We start from the raw sequence: 18,199 nt of genomic DNA on the forward strand, positions 1-18,199 counted from the left end.
CTTAGACCAATTAATCAAGGTAAGTTTTGAATTTGGTATTAGTACAGGTTAAGTAATGCACATTTACTAAGCGCCACATTATCCGGCTTTGTCTAACTAAGATGTGTGTTCTCAATTCCCAAATCCAAGAGCCAAAAGGAATCTTGATTTTTTTCAAACACCCATGTTTTAAATAATTTTCATTCACCTTTCTATCTTTCTATGGATTTGAGTCCTCCCTTTTATATTTTTTGTGTCTCTTTCTAAATTCCAATGGGGTCACGAACACTATCCTAAGCAATTAACCAAACTCATTTTATGTGATGTAGCATAGGAGTGGCCATCAAAATACTCTCATAATTTTCATGGTGGTTAATATGATATCTTGAATTTTGTCCCTTTTATGTTTTTTCCTGTTACCACTTTGATGCATAGCTGAGTTGTTTCCTGTAAAGGGAAGGAAGGAAATTTCAGCAAACAAAAAGGGGTTCTTTGTTTAAAGAAAAAGAGCAACTGAAGTTGTTAACTTTTCTTTCATTCTCTTATGTTTCATGTAGGAAAAGCAAGGGGAAAGTGGCAAAGGCTAAAAATGGAGCCTTTTGAGAATTAGCATTGTAAGAGAGTTAAACAAAAGTTCTGAAACTACATAGTTTAGTTGAAGTGTAAGTATTACTATTGAGGATAATATGCCAACAGTGTGGTTTTCTTTGAAGAAATCTCTACAGTGCAAATCTGAGCCATCTGATGTACATGACCCAAAATCAAGGAAGCATTTGAGCACAATCTTGACCAAAAGAGGAGGAAGATCAGGGTGTTCAAGGTCCATAGCAAATCTCAAAGATGTAATCCATGGAAGCAAGAGGCATATTGAGAAGCCACCAGATTGCAGTCCAAGATCTATAGGGAGTAGTGAGTTCCTCAACCCCATAACTCATGAAGTCATTTTGAGTAACTCAAGGTGTGAGCTCAAAATCACTGGCTATGGAGGGTTCCAAGAAGGGGTTAGCAATGGTGATGGTAGTAATAGTAACAATGCTAATGGTAGTAGTAGTGGTTCAACATTTGTAGGTACTTTGAGGCCTGGGACACCTGGACCTGGAGGGCACCCTACAATGCATTACTTTAACCCTTCTTTTAGGACCTCATCAACTCCTCCAAGGAAATCTCCTTTCCTTTTGTCAGAAGGGTCTGGTTTTCATCATAGTGCTGGACTTCATTCAAGCAATAGGATGTCTCTTGAGACAGATTCAAATGGTTCTTCAACTGTGACTTGCCACAAATGTGGAGAACAATTTAACAAATGGGAAGCTGCTGAAGCTCATCATCTATCCAAGCATGCTGGTAAAACCTTTTTACTTTTTGGACCTCAAATATCTATTTTAAGCTTATCTTCTTTCCATGGTTTGTTTTAATCTTTAAGTGGATAAGTTCTATGTCATTGCTTCCTACCTATATGGTTGTAACTTTCACTATAGTTTTGTCTTTGTGTTTTTCTTCCATTTGTTATCTGACCCTCATCATAGTAGGTTATCCTGACATTTTTTTCAACCACAAATTTAATGGTCACAGCTATATCTCTATCAGATACACACAAATTTTTATGTTGAGATGAGGAAACTGATAAAATCACAACTTTTTTTCTGTATGAGACAACCAAACTAATTTCCCCTTTTTCATTACCTTCAAATTTAGGACTATGCTCAGAGAATTCTGCAATAACTTTACCTTTAAATATCTAGGAGAAACATTATCTCCACATCCAAATTCTAAATTCATCATAGTGTTTATTGACTGCAAGTTTGTTTCCAATTTATTTTTCCATTTTTTATTGTTTCCGTTTCGGCATAATTTCAGTTTCATATATTAAGAGCAAGTTTTCCCTTGGCAGTTACTGAACTTGTGGAAGGTGATTCATCAAGGAAAATAGTGGAGATCATATGCAGAACAAGCTGGTTAAAGTCTGAGAACCACTGTGGTAGAATTGAGAGAGTTTTGAAAGTCCACAACATGCAAAAGACATTGGCTAGATTTGAAGAGTACAGGGAGATGGTGAAAATCAAAGCAAGCAAACTCCAAAAGAAGCATCCTAGGTGCCTAGCTGATGGAAATGAGCTTTTGAGGTTCTATGGCACCACTGTTGCATGCTCTCTTGGTCACAATGGCTCTTCAAGTCTTTGCCTATCAGAAAAATGTTGTGTGTGTAGAATCATCAGAAATGGTTTTTCTGCCAAAAAGGAGCTCAGGGATGGTATAGGTGTTTTCACAACATCCACAAGTGGAAGAGCTTTTGAGTCTATAGAGATTATTGATGATGACCCATCACTTAGAAAAGCACTTATTGTGTGCAGAGTTATTGCTGGCAGGGTTCATAGGCCTCTGGAGAACATTCAGGAAATGGCAGCACAAACAGGCTTTGACTCATTGGCTGGAAAAGTTGGTCTATATTCAAATATTGAGGAGCTTTATTTGCTCAATCCTAGAGCTCTTCTTCCTTGCTTTGTGGTAATTTGCAAACCATGAACTAAAGAATCAAAATGTCTAACATATTGTGTAGTTTCTAAGGAGGTTCTTTACCCTTCATTATTTGAAGAAGTTTGATTCTTTCTCCCTAGTCACTTATGCTTCTTCATGTTTATTATATGTAGTATGAACCTCCTATAACTATTCATACACTTGTAATTTTTTTGATATGTAAGATAATGGAATCAAACCAAGTTAGCTTTGTTAATTATCCCTCCAAAGTTTCCACTACAATGCAGTTGCTTGCAGGCTATAACTCTGTCTTGGTGTTATATTAACTGGTCTAAAACATAGTCAATTGAAAAAATGAAATGGGTAATAACTAATAACCTACTAACCTCATTTGAAGAATCCTAGTTGTATGTGCATTTAATGAAGTATATAGCCTAGAGATATGACCAAGTGCAAAAATTATTTGGTTATAATTAATGCAATTAAAGATTAGATTCCATAAGTACTCATTAAATTGACTGAATGGAAGTGGTCCAATTGTGATAATCAGTTAGTTATACTATAATCAGTTACTTTACTTCTAATTCATTGTATAAGTTAACTAGATCTCATCTTTCATTATTGTCATGTTTACGAGTTCGATTTTCGAGTGTAAAAATGAAAATGGAAGACTTCAAATGTATTTCATGGTTCTCACTTCTCAAGTCTGTTATTTTTCTTCTTTCCACTCCAAAACTCAACTAAAAAACGGACCCTAACAAAGTGTGCATATGTACCCTAGGAAGATGTCACATTTTGTATTTAAATGTAGCAACCAAAATAAAAGGCATGTGACATTCTTGGATGGTTATGGAGTTATGGTTAAAAATCAAATCTAGACAGAGGTCATTCCAAACTTCAGGACAAATATTCCAGGAAGGATTTCAAGTGACATGTTCACAGTTGAGGCATATGTATCTTTCTTGTCTCTTCACCCCTTTGTGCTGAAAATGCTTTAATAAATTTGTATCTTCCAAATCTTAAGAGACCAAATTGGTACACTACATAAATATCAATTTAAGTGTTTATTCATATATTTATAATATAAACCAAGTTTAGTTACACAATTTATAGAGTGCATCTGGAGGTATTTACATATCTACTACTTACAAAATTCTCATACCAATAACAACACTCTTACAATATGAAGTGAATGAATCCATACTCATGGAGTTTCTTTTGGCATTTATCTCTTTGTATATATCTATGTCCATATATGTGTTTGTATTTATTCATGAGTGATAACTACTTAAATGGTGTTGTGAAGAAATGATTGTGAACGTGATAAATGTATTGGTCAAATTTGAGGCCGTAATAAATCATAGAAGGAGGTTGGTAAGGTCACTTTCGTTACTATAACATCTATACAGCTTTCAATTCCTCATGTAACAACTCACATGCACCTCATAAATGTGTGCTACTATAACCCTCCTTTGTCATTACTTACACTTCCCTGTTAGGTAAAGGAAGCTAGTCATTGAATGAAACTCCATTAGATATTTCAAATTTTGAAGTCAAACATTTTAGCAAAAATGAACTTGTTAACTTTGGCTTCAAAATCAACGTAGACAAGTTATTTCCTGAGTTGAGTTTTGACAGTTTTGTGAACCAGTTGGGGCGTCACTCTTAAATGCTTGATAAAGACGTCACTAGTTGCTGATAGCTTTGCAATTAGGATATATTATATAGAAATAATAGGTTAATCTATATATTTAATCCTTAAATAACAAGTATTTGACACGGTGGATTTGCTTTGTACCATTTAACTAAAGATTGATATGGAATTCCAACAATATCAATCAAGTTAATATCTATTCAATATGGGGTAAAAGAAAAAGATAATAAAAAGATTTTCTTGAAATAGAAATGTTTCAAGCCATTATAAGACACATCAAGTACTTAGCTTAGTCATATTTTCTTTTCTCGTTCTCTTGTTCTAATATTGTGAGGAATATTTGAGTGTTTGAAAAATACTCGAGTGAAAGTGAAATTGGGTGTACTTGGGTTTTGAGAAATAGGTGAAACACTTGTAATTCTCTTTTATCATATTGAAATAATCTTTGTTGTTATTCAGCCGTGAACATAGGCAAATTGTCGAACCATATTAAATTATCGGTTTTATTTTGTCTATTATATTTTCTTTATGAGTCTTCCGCTTCAACAATCTCATTAGGTGAATTAGATTATATAGATCAAAGGATGTCATAATATTTTATAATAAATCATGTCTATAATAAAATATTGATCTCCAAATCCTTCTCAATTAATTTTTATATCATTGATACTTTAAAGGACACATTCCTTGATTTATTTGTTATCTTGTACTTATTTTTTTCTATATTTGTGAGTGATTTATTTGTTATCTTGTACTTATTTTTTCTATATTTGTGAGTGATTTATTTGTTATCTTTTACATATTTTTTCTCTCTACAATCTTCATTTATGGTTGATAGGCCTATTAGCTCAAGATCGTATTTTAAAGTGATTTTCAGCTTTATGCATAGAAAGAATTTTATAGTTATTCGAATTTTTTTTAACTAATCTTTATTATACAGCTTTGGTCTGGTTGACACACATTTAATATCCTTTACCTTTGTGGGTAAGGAATTAATCATTTTCGGGTTTCGCGGCTGCCGCTCATCTCAATAAGTGTCGTTCTCAAAAATCGAACATTTTACATTGGGATCCAGTAGGGCCTACACCATTGATGTTTATTGATGCAAATTGGACACCATTACAAAGTTTGGTGGTGTTTTTCAACTCATTAATAACACCATGGTGTAATGGCCATAGGTCACGGCACGCTTGAAAATTTTGATATTATTTATGTGAGTAAATTACACTGGTACCCATGAGTTTTAACGAAATTACACAAATCACTCATCATTTGTTTACACCTATAAAAACCACTCATGCATGAGAAATAAGTGTAGTCTTTTAAAGAAAAAATATGATAAATGCAATTAAGTTAAATAAAACATGATATATTATGGAGACAAGTTCAAATAATCTACAAATCAATGTATCTTTATTATTTTTTGTTACAGAATGCATCAAAAATTCTAAACAGATAATGTTTATATCGCTTTTGTAATATATCACAACGAACCAAAAATAATGTAGATACATTGATTTGTATATTATTTGAACTTGTCTCCATAATATATCATGTTTTATTTAACTTAATTGCATTTATCATATTTTTTTCTTTAAAAGATTACACTTATTTCTCACATAGGGGTGGTCAATATAATGAAAGTATAAAATAAAAATAGGGGACTTATGTAAGTGTAAAATAGTAATGGGTGGTTCCCCTAATTTCACTAAAACTCAGGTTGTAACAGTTTACTCTATTTCTATTGATAATTAATGATCTCTACCAGTTCTTGTAACAGATGAAGAAAAAATAACAAGTACTACTATACCAAAATTTCTAGAAGGAAGTTGGTGTCTTGAAAGTCGATTTCATATATTTTGTGTAAATAACACAAGTTCAATTTCTCAGCATTAAAAGAGCACAGAAGTACTACTAGCTACCTAGGATGTAAATAACCATAACATGTAATTGTCTCTGATGAATTATGACTTCAAGGCCATGCTTGTAAATAAATTCCAAATCTTTTAGCATTTTGAGGAAATCACGTAAGAAACCTTGTAATAATTTTCTCGGTAATCCTGAATATGTTTGTATGAATAGCACAAGCAATGTAAAAAGGTAAAAGACACATTGAAGTGAATAACGACTTTTTATCTATAAAAAGGAAGAACATTATCTTTGTATATTTCACAAAAGATTATATTTTGGAAAAAAAATTAGCCAAGTTAAACAATGTACAACTTTTGTTACTACATATGCATCAACCAACTGCTTAATTTAGCATGCTTCATTAGGAATATGTGGGCACTGGTGCATATATCTTTAACTTGAATTGATTCATACCTTGTCAGTTTGGATTTGGCAAGATTCATCAACAATATGTTTCCATCTCCCATTGCTATCCTCAGCAGTAATGGTACTTATAGAAGATATGAAAACAACCCTTTTCACATAATTGGATTTCAAGGTGTACTTAAGAAGGTTTAGAGTTCCTTTAGAGTTTGTTTGCCAGTTGAGTTTTGAAGGAAAAAAATAAATAAAAGGTTTGAGAGTTATGAAATACACTTGTGAGATGACTTAGATCTCTTCCTTCCTCTCCAAAAGTCAACTCACAAACAGACCCGGGAGTCAATTGTATTTTTGCATGTGCGGGCTCAATACAAGAATATGTCTAAGTTAGTCAGTTACCATTCAACAATATAAAAAATAAAAACCTTGTGTATCAGCGTATGCAAGGTTTGTATGAAGCATATATTCATGGCATTGCCAATGTTTTGTTTCTCAGGAACATTAAATTCCGCTGAAAAAACTGCAACATGGAAAATACCATTAATCCTTTTACAGCCTCATCAAAGCTTGGAATTCTCTCAATTGGCCACCACCCTTCCACAATGAGTTTACTGTTAAATTAAAGCGAAAGAAATTTTTGTATGAGAAAACTAGACATATTATACTATAATTAAAAAGTGTAAAATTAATGATAATTGATACATACATGTATAAGATAACTAAACACATACGATCCACTGTTCAACTGAGGAATTTTTTCACTTTCACTAAGCAAACAAATACAACAAATTTTTGTGATCATGAGTCATTAATCTACTATCTGTTATCATGGCTAATCATATATCCAAGGGCAAAAACAAAAAAGGAAAGAGCTGAATGTAAAACCATATTCTACACTTCATTGTCTGTTGTACTATCCACTGATTCTTGCCTTTGGTGGTCAGTAACAGAATTCTTGTTCCCTGTCTGATCAAGATCAATGTAAACTTCATCTGATGTGGATGACAAGGTCTTATTGTGATGATTTCTATGATGCCTTGATTTAAGGATTCTTGTTAACACTTCGACTATGTCCGTCATAGAAGGGCGCTTCCTTGGGGCGATGTTGACACATTTGTAGGCAAGGACTGCAACTTCATTGAACTCTTGGACATTGAAACCTCCTTCAAGGTGAGAATCTACAAGTTCTTCCCAACCAACTTTCTCCTCGGCATTCATTGCTGCCTAGTCATTCATCAATAGCATTCAATGGGCTAGAATGTGAATTATGCATTACATAATGTGCTAGGAAAGCAAAGGAAATAGTTATTTTGATTTTGATTTTGACATGGACTCTTCCTTCACCATGATAGTGATCATTCATTGATTTCATTCAATTATTTCACTTGCACTATGTAAACAGCTATGAAAGGTCGCTTTTATAAGTCCAAAAAACTATTTTCTTTCAAGCACACCAAAGTAATCAAATAGCTAAAAATACATATATAAACCTATTGCTTAGCAATGACTTTCTTTTTTTGGTTTTGTAGTGTATAATCCCACCCGATAGATAAGAGAGTAATCTCCTCAAGTATGACCAAACGCCAAAGCAATAACTCCTCCCAACTTGCTACTTAATAATGACTTTTTTGGCATGCATTATATATCACCAACAAGATAGGAGTATGGCAATTTCAACACAGACTCACCAAATAGCTAATAATATATTTATGTTATAATGAACAGGTTTTGGTATGCAATGCATTTATATATCTCCTCAGTCCCCAGATCAAACTATTCATTTATACTAGTATAGCTTGTAGGGAGGGAGAGAGATCTTACAAGCTCAACGTACTCCATAAGACCCTGCTGAGGGTTTCTTCCAGCTATAATTTCAAAGAGCAACACCCCAAAACTATATACATCACTTTTTATGGTGAATGTCCCTGAAGATATATACTCCGGGTCAAGATAACCAAATGTACCCCGAATAGCTGCGTGTTTATCCACCATCTCTTCCCTTGAAAGTCCAAAATCAGCAACCTGCTTGGTTCAGTAATTCAGCATTCAGAACTTCAGATTAATAAGCTTCTTAACGAAATATATGCTTAACATTCAGTGTGTATAGGATGTACTAATGTAGCTATGGTATTTCATAAAAATCAATATTTAGAGGGAAAGGGAGGAATTATTAGAATTCTTAGCCAGGAAAATCACTTTTTTACAAACTACTTTTTTGTGAAAAGGAGGATGGTTAAGAGTATACCCTGGCTCGCATGGACCGGTCCAATAGAATATTGGAAGATTTAATATCTCGATGGATTACTGGAGGAACTGCCTGAAGGGAACAATGGATACCGTTATTACATTATACAACTTAGAATTAGATTGGTGCAGATCACATGGAACCTTACCCCATCATGAAGATACTCTAATCCTCTTGCTACATCTAGAGCAATGTGAACCCTCAAATCCCAGCTCAGAGCTTCATTCCCTTCTCCTGAACATAGAGGCAGGAAAAGTATATTACCATAACAACGACAAAGACCATTTAGATCAACAAGCATTCAGCCAATAAACAGATACATATTTCTATGAAGTACATTCAGCCACAAAGTTTGAATAGAAAAACAGTCTATGCATGAACCTATTAGAAATTTGTCAAGCAAAAAGATAGATAGATAACTTACCATATAAGTGAGAAGCCAAGCTACCCTTGCTCATGTAGACATATACAAGCATATGTTTCCCCTTTTCTGCACAATATCCGATCAAATTCACCAGATTTCTATGGTGTAACCTTCCCAACAACATAACCTGAGAAATATTACAAGAGCATTTAGGGTTAAAATTGATAGATTGCTCTGGAGAGAAGATGATTGTGCCCAAAAATAATTATTTATGATAACTTGAGACTATATAATTGCTATATCACCAATTACCCCTAGAGTCAATAGCTAATTGAATGGAAACATGCTGTGTTGCTAACTCTTTATATCAAGTGTTGCAAACGCAAAAAAATCTGCACTTAGTTATCATATAAAATATTTCAAATTAAGGATATAGCACTAATTGTGTTCTAAATATTCTAATTTCGAAAATTGAACTTCATCATCAATACTTATTCTCAACACTGCAATATTTTCTTCATTAGTCTTACTTCCTCCGTAAATCTTACGAAGTTACCACATTTAACATACACTTCACTATGAAGTTGATGACATGAAACACAATATAATTCTATCAGTGGTATATGACATTGGCAACTGACCTCGGTGTAAAATTCTTTCTCTCCTTGCTTAGAATTAGTTGCAAGAACCTTAACAGCAACAGTCTCACCAGTAGATATTTGAGCTTTATAAACAGGACCAAATGCACCTTGTCCTATGACTGTAGTAAAATTATATGTTGCCTTCTGCAAATCCCTGAGTCGTTAATAAAATATTAAATAGAGAAGAAAAAAAGATATAAGTGACATGCAAAAAGCATTTGGTATGAAGAGCTCAAACAATTTTGAATTTCACTTCTAGTAACAATTAGTGTTCACATAAAAGTCACTTTTCCAAACAAAAGATTTAAAATTGGATCACACATGCCAACAAGCAATCAATCATGTTAACAAGAATGAAGGCCTATTGGTGCTAAACTAAGGTACTGAAGCCAACCTTTCCTTTGTTTCATTATCTGATATTCAACTGTTTCAGCCTTACAGAATATTTCCCTTCGAAGTTTAAAGTACAAAGATCACAAAGCATGTGAGTTTTATTCAGAGAGCACCATTTCATATTCCAAATAAGGAAATGTTCAGAAAATTATTAATCATAGTCCCATGGGATGTAAATGTACAATATTTAAAAGTAGACCCATCCTAAGATAAGCAAAAGGGCACATGAAGGCAACTCCATATAATTGAAATCATACTTGTATGGATATTTAGGTAGTCCAGATGCTGAAAACATGTTACTCTTCTTAAACCCATCAAGCCAGAAGAACATGCCATTTCGTCTAGACTTTACCGGTGACTCTGTACCTATGGTTGAGTCTGATAGAATGATACAAGAATCATCACCATTTGTCCGAATAGGTATGGTAGCAGCCCTTCGGGAACTGCTATTCCCGATCTGTGAACGCTTTCGGTGGTACCTAAAGCAAAAGACTGCAGAAATTGCCAAAATGACTCCAATAACAACACCTATTGAACCCCCAATAATTAGTCCTATTGACTCCTCTTTCATCTCCTATTTCTTGCTTTGGCTTCGCTATTTATTGTTGATCATCCAATCCATTGAATAGCCTGCTAAAAGGTACATTATACAATTTAACCATACACCAAACCATGGTAAGAAAAATGGCATTAGTAATAGCTTTCCATGAATCTATGTGGCTATTGCTCTAATAATTTGAAAGGTACTGAAAGAATTGGCCTGAAATCTTGAACATTAAAGCTAGAACATTGCATTACTTTGTTGAAGAACCAAAACGTTAGTTTATCAAAATCATAATTACATAGAACAAAAGTAATGCAAATGCAGTTCAGTTCAATGAATACTTTGCCTAACTGTTCTCTAAACGCCAAATCTTACACGGATAAGAACAAAAACAAGACCAGAATGATAAAAAACCGGTCAACCCACTGATGAAATCTCAACTTAGACTAATACATGCATTGGAACTAATCAAGAAAACACACACACAATGATATATATATATATATATACATTTATATATATTGTGGAACATAGTGACAGATCGAAAATAGTGACAAGCTGGCAAAAAAGGAAACATGTTCTGGAAAGTATGTAGCACGTTGAAGATACCTGAGACAAGAAGCTTCAAACTGCAGAGTTACATGCTTTATGGGGAGCAAAGAAAAAGTACACAAAAACAAGAACAAAACAAAAGTGAAGGAAATGAGAATGAGAATGGTAAAAGCAATGAAGGAAAGTGAGAAAGAATAGTCTGAACTGAAATAGATTGAGTATCAGCATTAGTTATTAGTTATTAGACAGTAATAGAAGAATTTAATTTTAGTATAGAAACTGCACAACTACAATAAGGGGTGTTTGGCTCATGGGCCTTTCAATGGTCATTGATTCAATCTTGATCTTTGTTTCCTTATAAATGTTGCTTTTTTAAATCTAGTTTCCTTTTATTAACATTCATTAGTAGATGATAAGTGATTATAATTAGTAGGAAAAATGGTATCATAAAAAAGGATGAGATTAGCATTTTCTTTGTTTGAGGGACCACTTCATTGCTTTTTCTTTCTGTACAACGTTGACTGACAACTTCTACACCGTGTCAACAAAACTGGATCAAAATTCATGTGTTATTATATTATTTATTATTATATTATATATTATTTATTTTTAATTATTATTGGGTTTTTAAAAAAAAATACAAATGAATGTTAATTATACTGATTATGTGAGAATAGTTCTCTTTTTAAAAACTGTGAGAATAAATCTAAATTTTACTATCAATCATAAATAATTAGTATTGAAAATCATTTATTAAAAGTTAGTTATTAATCATATAATCATTTTAAAAATGCATGTATAAATATCTTTTTAAGTTTGACTCTTTAAATAATCTATATTATGTGAAATAATACACTATTCTCGGGTGAAAGCTTCCTGTATATATATTTCTGCAAGAAACAACGTAAGTGGCTAAGTACCGACATTAACGTAACCCGAAGTTTTGATTATTATTATCTTTCTCTTCTTGCCCATGTGACCATGATTAGAAATTTAACATGATTTTTTATTTGTAATTGTTATTGCTATTATTATATCCTAATTGAATGCTAAACTTATCTTTATTAGTTTCTAATATTTTAGGATTAGTTTAGTGTTATTGTTAGATCTTGGTGGGCTTTATTTTGTAACATTAGGAATACTACATAAAATTCCAGAATATTTAGAAACGATAACGGAAGTGATAACACTAATAAAATTTTGATATTTAATAAAATTAAAATGTATATTTGTCATTACTCAAATTTTTTATTAGGTATTATGATTTTATTAGTTTGACATATGGTTGAAAATAAAGTTAGGAGTAGCTACACACCTACTTTCTCTCATATTATGATTTTTTTTCTACACCATTACCTTTTCTCTTCCCTTAGAGGACAACATATACACCCTCAATTTCCTATCTTTTATATATTTAGGTTTTCTATTTTGTTTTCAAACAATTTCAGAACTTAGTCAAAAAAGTTTTTTTAGTTTTATCCTAATTAGATAATCATATTTTTATCTTTTTTACAACATAAATTAATTATAGAATTGACGCTCTACGATTTTCAAGAGAACAATACATTTTATTACAAATACTATAAAATGTCATTTAAATTAATGATCTCTTAATTTGTATGCCAATATATTAAACTAAAAAATATAACAAATAGAGAGAGTTATATTTAAGAAATACTATTTGTTGCAATTACCTTTCTCTCATGCCAGTGTTGAATAATATCAATATAATAGAATTGTGGATGTTATTTTCATCACAATCATTGTCAAATTGCATTTTGCAGATAATTTGGTGCAATAATTGAAATCTATACAAGGTTAGCTATATAGGTTACTAAAGTAAAGACAATAGTATCAAAATCCATTATTCAATTGTAACATAGAGAGAAGGTACAATATTGTTTTTTCTTCCCAAATGTAGCATATGCTGATTAAACCACGAGTTGATGCAATGTTTGATAATGATTAACATTGAAATGAGCAAGTATTGGATCATTCAGATATTGCCTTTTTATTTTACTTACATAGTCATTAGTCACCATCACCGTGCCGAAAAAAGGGAAAAGGCAAAATCTTCAGTTTAAAAGTTTGTTTCGGTATATTTCATTGATTGAGTTCATGAATGATTAAACTCAGGTAAGAAACATCTGATTAATCATGGACAAAGAATAAAACAAATAAATTATCTCTTTTTTTACCATTATCAATGGCAATTTCTGACTTCCTACTAAGGAACTAATCATATATGAGTTATATTATTATTCTTCCTAATAAATTTCACTCCAAAAAATCGAAGAGAAGCGATTTCTGTAATCACTGCAAACTTTCATAACACTTAATTATCGGCAACATCTAGCCTTGTTAATACCTCAATTTTAAAAGTATAGCTCATTTACCATTGCATTATATCAGTGTTGATACACTCTTACATCACTTATGGTGTTAAGTGAATTTTAAAACTAAATGAAAAAATTAATAAAAATACACTTTAAACAACATATTTATAAAATAAGAACAAATCTACAATGATAAAGATTTAGTAGTGGATACAGAAGTCATCATATTAGGTTAATGAATGAAAAAACCAATAAAAATGCACTTTAAATAACACATTTATAAAATAAGAACAAATCTACAATGATGAAGATTGAGTAGCAGGATACATAAGCCATCATATTAGGTTTAAATAAAGTGAAGATTGACGAATTAAACATTGGTTTGTAGACATGATAATGGAGGAAACGAAAGGTAGAGAAGAAAATCAAATATAAAATGATAATGGGGGAAGAAGTAATTCATATGTGAAAAGAGATTCAATCTCCTTTATTGTGAGGTATAATTTCTTCATAAAATAAAAATCAAATGGACTCATTAATCGTTATAATTAAAATGTACAATGCACAAAAAGGGAAGATACAATGTTGAAAGGCACATATGATTAACATAGACATGTTTTGGAGAGAATTTTTTTTGAGAGATTGACATATGTAATGATGGAGTTGAGAGTTTGGCACATGTCATGAGAGATATTTTTTTTATTATATAGGTAATAGATGGTTGGGGTCGGGTCTATGTTGGCGAAACTCGACTAATAGTTGGGCATGTTGTTGGATAATTTAGCCTTGAGTTTGGATCATTTGAAGGAGTTGTTGGGTATTGGGTGCTCTTGGGATGGGGTTGGGTGGGTGGCTTTGGCTGGCTGTTGAGAGGGCTGCACTAGTGTTGGGGGATAAATAGAAGGGGTGTCATGATTTTGGGTAATGTTTGTGTTGAATGGTTCTACTTGGCTGGGTGACTGAGCTTGGTTACGGATGGTCACCATGTTGTAGGTAAGCCACATACGACGCAAATGTTCTTTAGTATTAGGACGGGATAGTCGAAACAGAAGAGAAGTGGTCGGTAGAAGATGTCCGATTGAATGCCAGAGATATGATGGCCTGGTCAAATTATCGTCTAGACCCATCGGGGGAGGTACCTGAAAAGGTTATTCGATGATCAAGTCAATAGAGTATTCTAGAGAGATAAAATGATTAAATAAGAGAGAAGTTGGAGCAATAAGTGTAACAATAAATGAGAGAATGCAAATTAATTATACTCCATTTGTGATCTATCCTATTTATAGAGTTTAAGAAATGCTGAGATGACATCTGGTAGGGGTGTTCAAATCCAGACCGGTCCAAAACAAAAACCGCAAACCGATCCAAAGTAGACCGAAACCGCAAAAACCGAATGTATTTAGATCGTACTGGATTTATTTTTTAAGGACCGATCGGTCCGGTCCGATTTTCGGTTTCACGTCTGGGATCCAGACCGATCCAGACCGGACCGATATTATTAACTTAACTTAAATATATGTCTGCAATAAAAGAATGTAACCATTTATGTTAATATTTATGTGTTTATGATTGATAATAAGGTAGAGCCTCATGAGTAATGTGTTTTTGTAACATGCACTTGCAAAACCTGCTAAGGAAATGACCATGATGGAAACTCCTATAATGATCAAAGGCCATTGGAGAAAGTTTATGCAATCTGTGTTGTTGGCTCTGGTACTTAGCCATATACCACTTCCTAGGATTGGTATTGAGAGCAAGAAGGTTAAGAAGTTTAGAAGACCGATTAAGTGGTTGCTAGTTCTCATTTTTGGTTGATGATTTTATTGATTGGTTATTTGATTAAGTGATTTTATTGAGTTGATTAAGTGATTTTATCTAAAAAATAGACCGATCCAAACCGGACCGAAACCGCATATGATATTTGGACTGGATTGGATCGGACATCTTCATATAAATGGACCAGACCGGACCGCATACTAATTACACGTTTGGATCAGATGATTTTTTGCTTAAAAACCGATCCAAATGGACCGCGAACACCCCTAACATCTGGTCAATGACCAACATCTAACGAGTACAAGGGATGTACTCTGGTCGTCCTTGCTTGTCATGCGGATCTGCTCTTGTCGAATTGTCGGAGACATGTAGAATGTGCAGACGGCGTGAGAGGCGATTTGTTGTCTAACATTGAACGCGAGTCAGCGCATTAAATAATATGTCAAATGTGCATTAAATAGAATGTCAGATGCATTAATGTTGCGTTAGGAGCATTTATGATATTTGCCACGAGTGAACTCATCTAAGGCGAGTAACAAGAATATGTGGAATGCTGCACAGGATACTCGGAAGTAGAAGGAGGACATCCCGGGCATGACTGGTTGGAACAATCCCGGACAAAGAATGAAACACATAAGCAATCTCTTTTTTACTACTGCTAAGGACAACTTTTCACTTCCTACTAAGGAACTAACCATATTGAGTTACATGGCCATCTCTTATAATAAATGTCGCTCCCAATAATAAAAAACAAATGATTTATGTAATCATTTCAACTTTCATAACACTTAATTATATGCAATATTTACATTCAAGCCTCGTTAGTACCTTAATTTTAAAAGTATAGCTCATTTACCGATGCATTAAATCGGTGTTGGTACACTCTTACATCATTTATCATGTAAAGTGAATTTTAAAACTACATGACTCAAAAAATAAGTTGTATTTTTATTCTAAGAGTAAAAGTATAATGTCATTGTAACTAAAAAAATATAGAAATTATTTCACTTTATATTTTTTTTTGTTTTTTTTATATGAAAGGAGTCTCACTCAATTTTTATGTGCTGATTTCCAAACTGCATGAAAGTCGTTAGATTTTTATCAAATAAAATGTTCCCGACATAGAAAAGTACCGGTCTTGTAAATATCTAAATTCTAAGGCACAAACGACGTTGTATTTTTTTACAAGTCAATAGAATGTTATGAACTTCAAGAGGTGTCAGCAAAGTCTACGCTTATTTTCTTTTTAGCAATGAGAGAGACATGACATATTTGTAATATGAATGCATGATTCCAATACTTAACATTTGGAAGTATCACGTGTTCTATTTTTTTCTGTATTGTCTAATCAATCATTCTCATTTACAATCAATAGGTGAACACTTTTCTTTCCAACTGTTTTCCTTTTATATTTTCTTAACTAATAATATTTCCTCTCCGGGTGTTCAACCTCTTCTTACAAAAAAATTTCCTTTATATTCTCAGTGGATTCCATGATCTATATATGTTTTCTGATATAGTTCTTTTTAATAAAATTAAATTTATGTTTACGATTATATGATTGGTTAGCTTCATACAACCAAGCTAAGTTGAATAAAGTTTAAGTCAGCTGAATTGTTTAAATTATGAGTAAAATAAATAAATGTAAACAAGCTGAAATTAGTGTTTGTGTGTGTGGTGGTTTTTGAATATAAGAAAGAAAAAAATAAAACTTGGAGAATCATGTTATAAAATGTGTTTAATGCTTTGAAACCTTTTTCTTTGTCCCCTATTGTGCCTTCCTCCCATGTTTCCTTTTAAAGAAATAAATGTTTGATCTATCATGTGCAGACGATTGGACATGAGAATACAAGTTTCAAACTCGGCTGGTAGGTTGTTCCCACGGAAAATCAGGAATGTTCAAATTCCATGGGATAATTTCAGCCACAATTTGGTTTGGGCTGTCTAATACAATAACACATGAAACATATTTTTTTTTTATGAATAATAATATATCCTCGTGTTAATTCTCATACCCACAAAAAGATGATATATGTTAGAATAAGATACTTTATTTATTAATGATTGATTTATAAGTGATATGTGTCACTTTTTTGTCGGCATAAGGATTAGTAGGAGAATTTAGTAGGAGAATATAATAATGCTCTATTTTTTTATGAGTAATATTATATCATCATATTATTTCTTATACTAAGAATGTGACATATATTACTTATAAACCAATCATTAACTACATTTATCACTTTCATGTGGGTATAAAGATTAATAAGATAATTAAGTAGAAACTTATAACATTTTCCAATTTTTGTACTTATGTCTTTTCATGTTTTTTAGTTATTAATCAAGGCAATAAAAAATTAAATTCTCCAGTCAAAGCTTATTTCGGGATGATTGCTTTAAAGATGTTAAACATTTTTATGGGTATGTGAAATGAACAGGGATGAACTTGAACTACTAACTTTGTGACAGGGCAATAAGATAATGATCTCCACAAAAATCATAAAACAGAGGCGAAGGAGTCAAATTTAGCACATCCAATACAAACAACTTTAACTACTATCTTTGATTTGGTTTATTTAAACTGGAATCAACTTACATATGTTGTTTAAATAAGAAAATACTGTTACACCCCGCGTACGGTGTAAGTTGTACTTCATCGAAGAATATCCAAAGCTGTGCGAGTCACTTCTAACGTGTCGATTTGGTCGGTGTTTTCAACCGTCAACATACATAACCCCGCACTTAACCTCCGTTAATAAAACGCCCACCGCTTCACTACCCCACCATTACCATTAGTCCTTCCTACAAATCTTTCGTCAAACTTCAAACACAAACGTGTTCTTTTCTCTCTATAAATATACACCCTTTCTCAAATTCTGGTTTTTTCATATTTAACCCCTTCACCACGTTACATATACTATTATACAAATTAAATAATCAAAGTCTTCAAAGTTTCAACTGGTTGGTGTTGA

The 18,199-nt window shown here is 32.6% G+C and overlaps 2 protein-coding genes across 3 annotated transcripts; one reads left to right on the plus strand and one right to left on the minus strand.

The window, feature by feature from the left end:
• Positions 288-2,590, plus strand: LOC109351889. Its single transcript, XM_019593565.1, has 2 exons — positions 288-1,320; positions 1,868-2,590. The coding sequence occupies exons 1-2, from the start codon at positions 666-668 to the stop codon at positions 2,497-2,499; spliced, it is 1,287 nt and encodes a 428-aa protein (XP_019449110.1). The 5' UTR covers positions 288-665; the 3' UTR covers positions 2,500-2,590.
• LOC109352322 (calcium/calmodulin-regulated receptor-like kinase 1) lies at positions 6,792-11,346 on the minus strand. Of its 2 annotated transcripts, none has more exons than XM_019594251.1 (9): positions 11,173-11,346; positions 10,277-10,649; positions 9,627-9,780; positions 9,046-9,172; positions 8,770-8,855; positions 8,622-8,693; positions 8,198-8,398; positions 7,210-7,600; positions 6,792-6,963 (listed from the first exon to the last, which is right to left on the minus strand). In XM_019594251.1, exons 2-8 carry the CDS (start codon positions 10,588-10,590, stop codon positions 7,268-7,270), a joined length of 1,287 nt encoding a protein of 428 aa, XP_019449796.1. In that variant the 5' UTR covers positions 10,591-10,649; positions 11,173-11,346; the 3' UTR covers positions 6,792-6,963; positions 7,210-7,267. The 2 variants fall into 2 exon arrangements, with proteins under 2 accessions (XP_019449796.1, XP_019449795.1); XM_019594250.1 differs by having other exon boundaries at positions 6,792-6,959; positions 7,206-7,600.

Source organism: Lupinus angustifolius, chromosome LG07, assembly GCF_001865875.1.
Source record: "Lupinus angustifolius cultivar Tanjil chromosome LG07, LupAngTanjil_v1.0, whole genome shotgun sequence".
Lineage (NCBI taxonomy): Eukaryota > Viridiplantae > Streptophyta > Magnoliopsida > Fabales > Fabaceae > Lupinus > Lupinus angustifolius.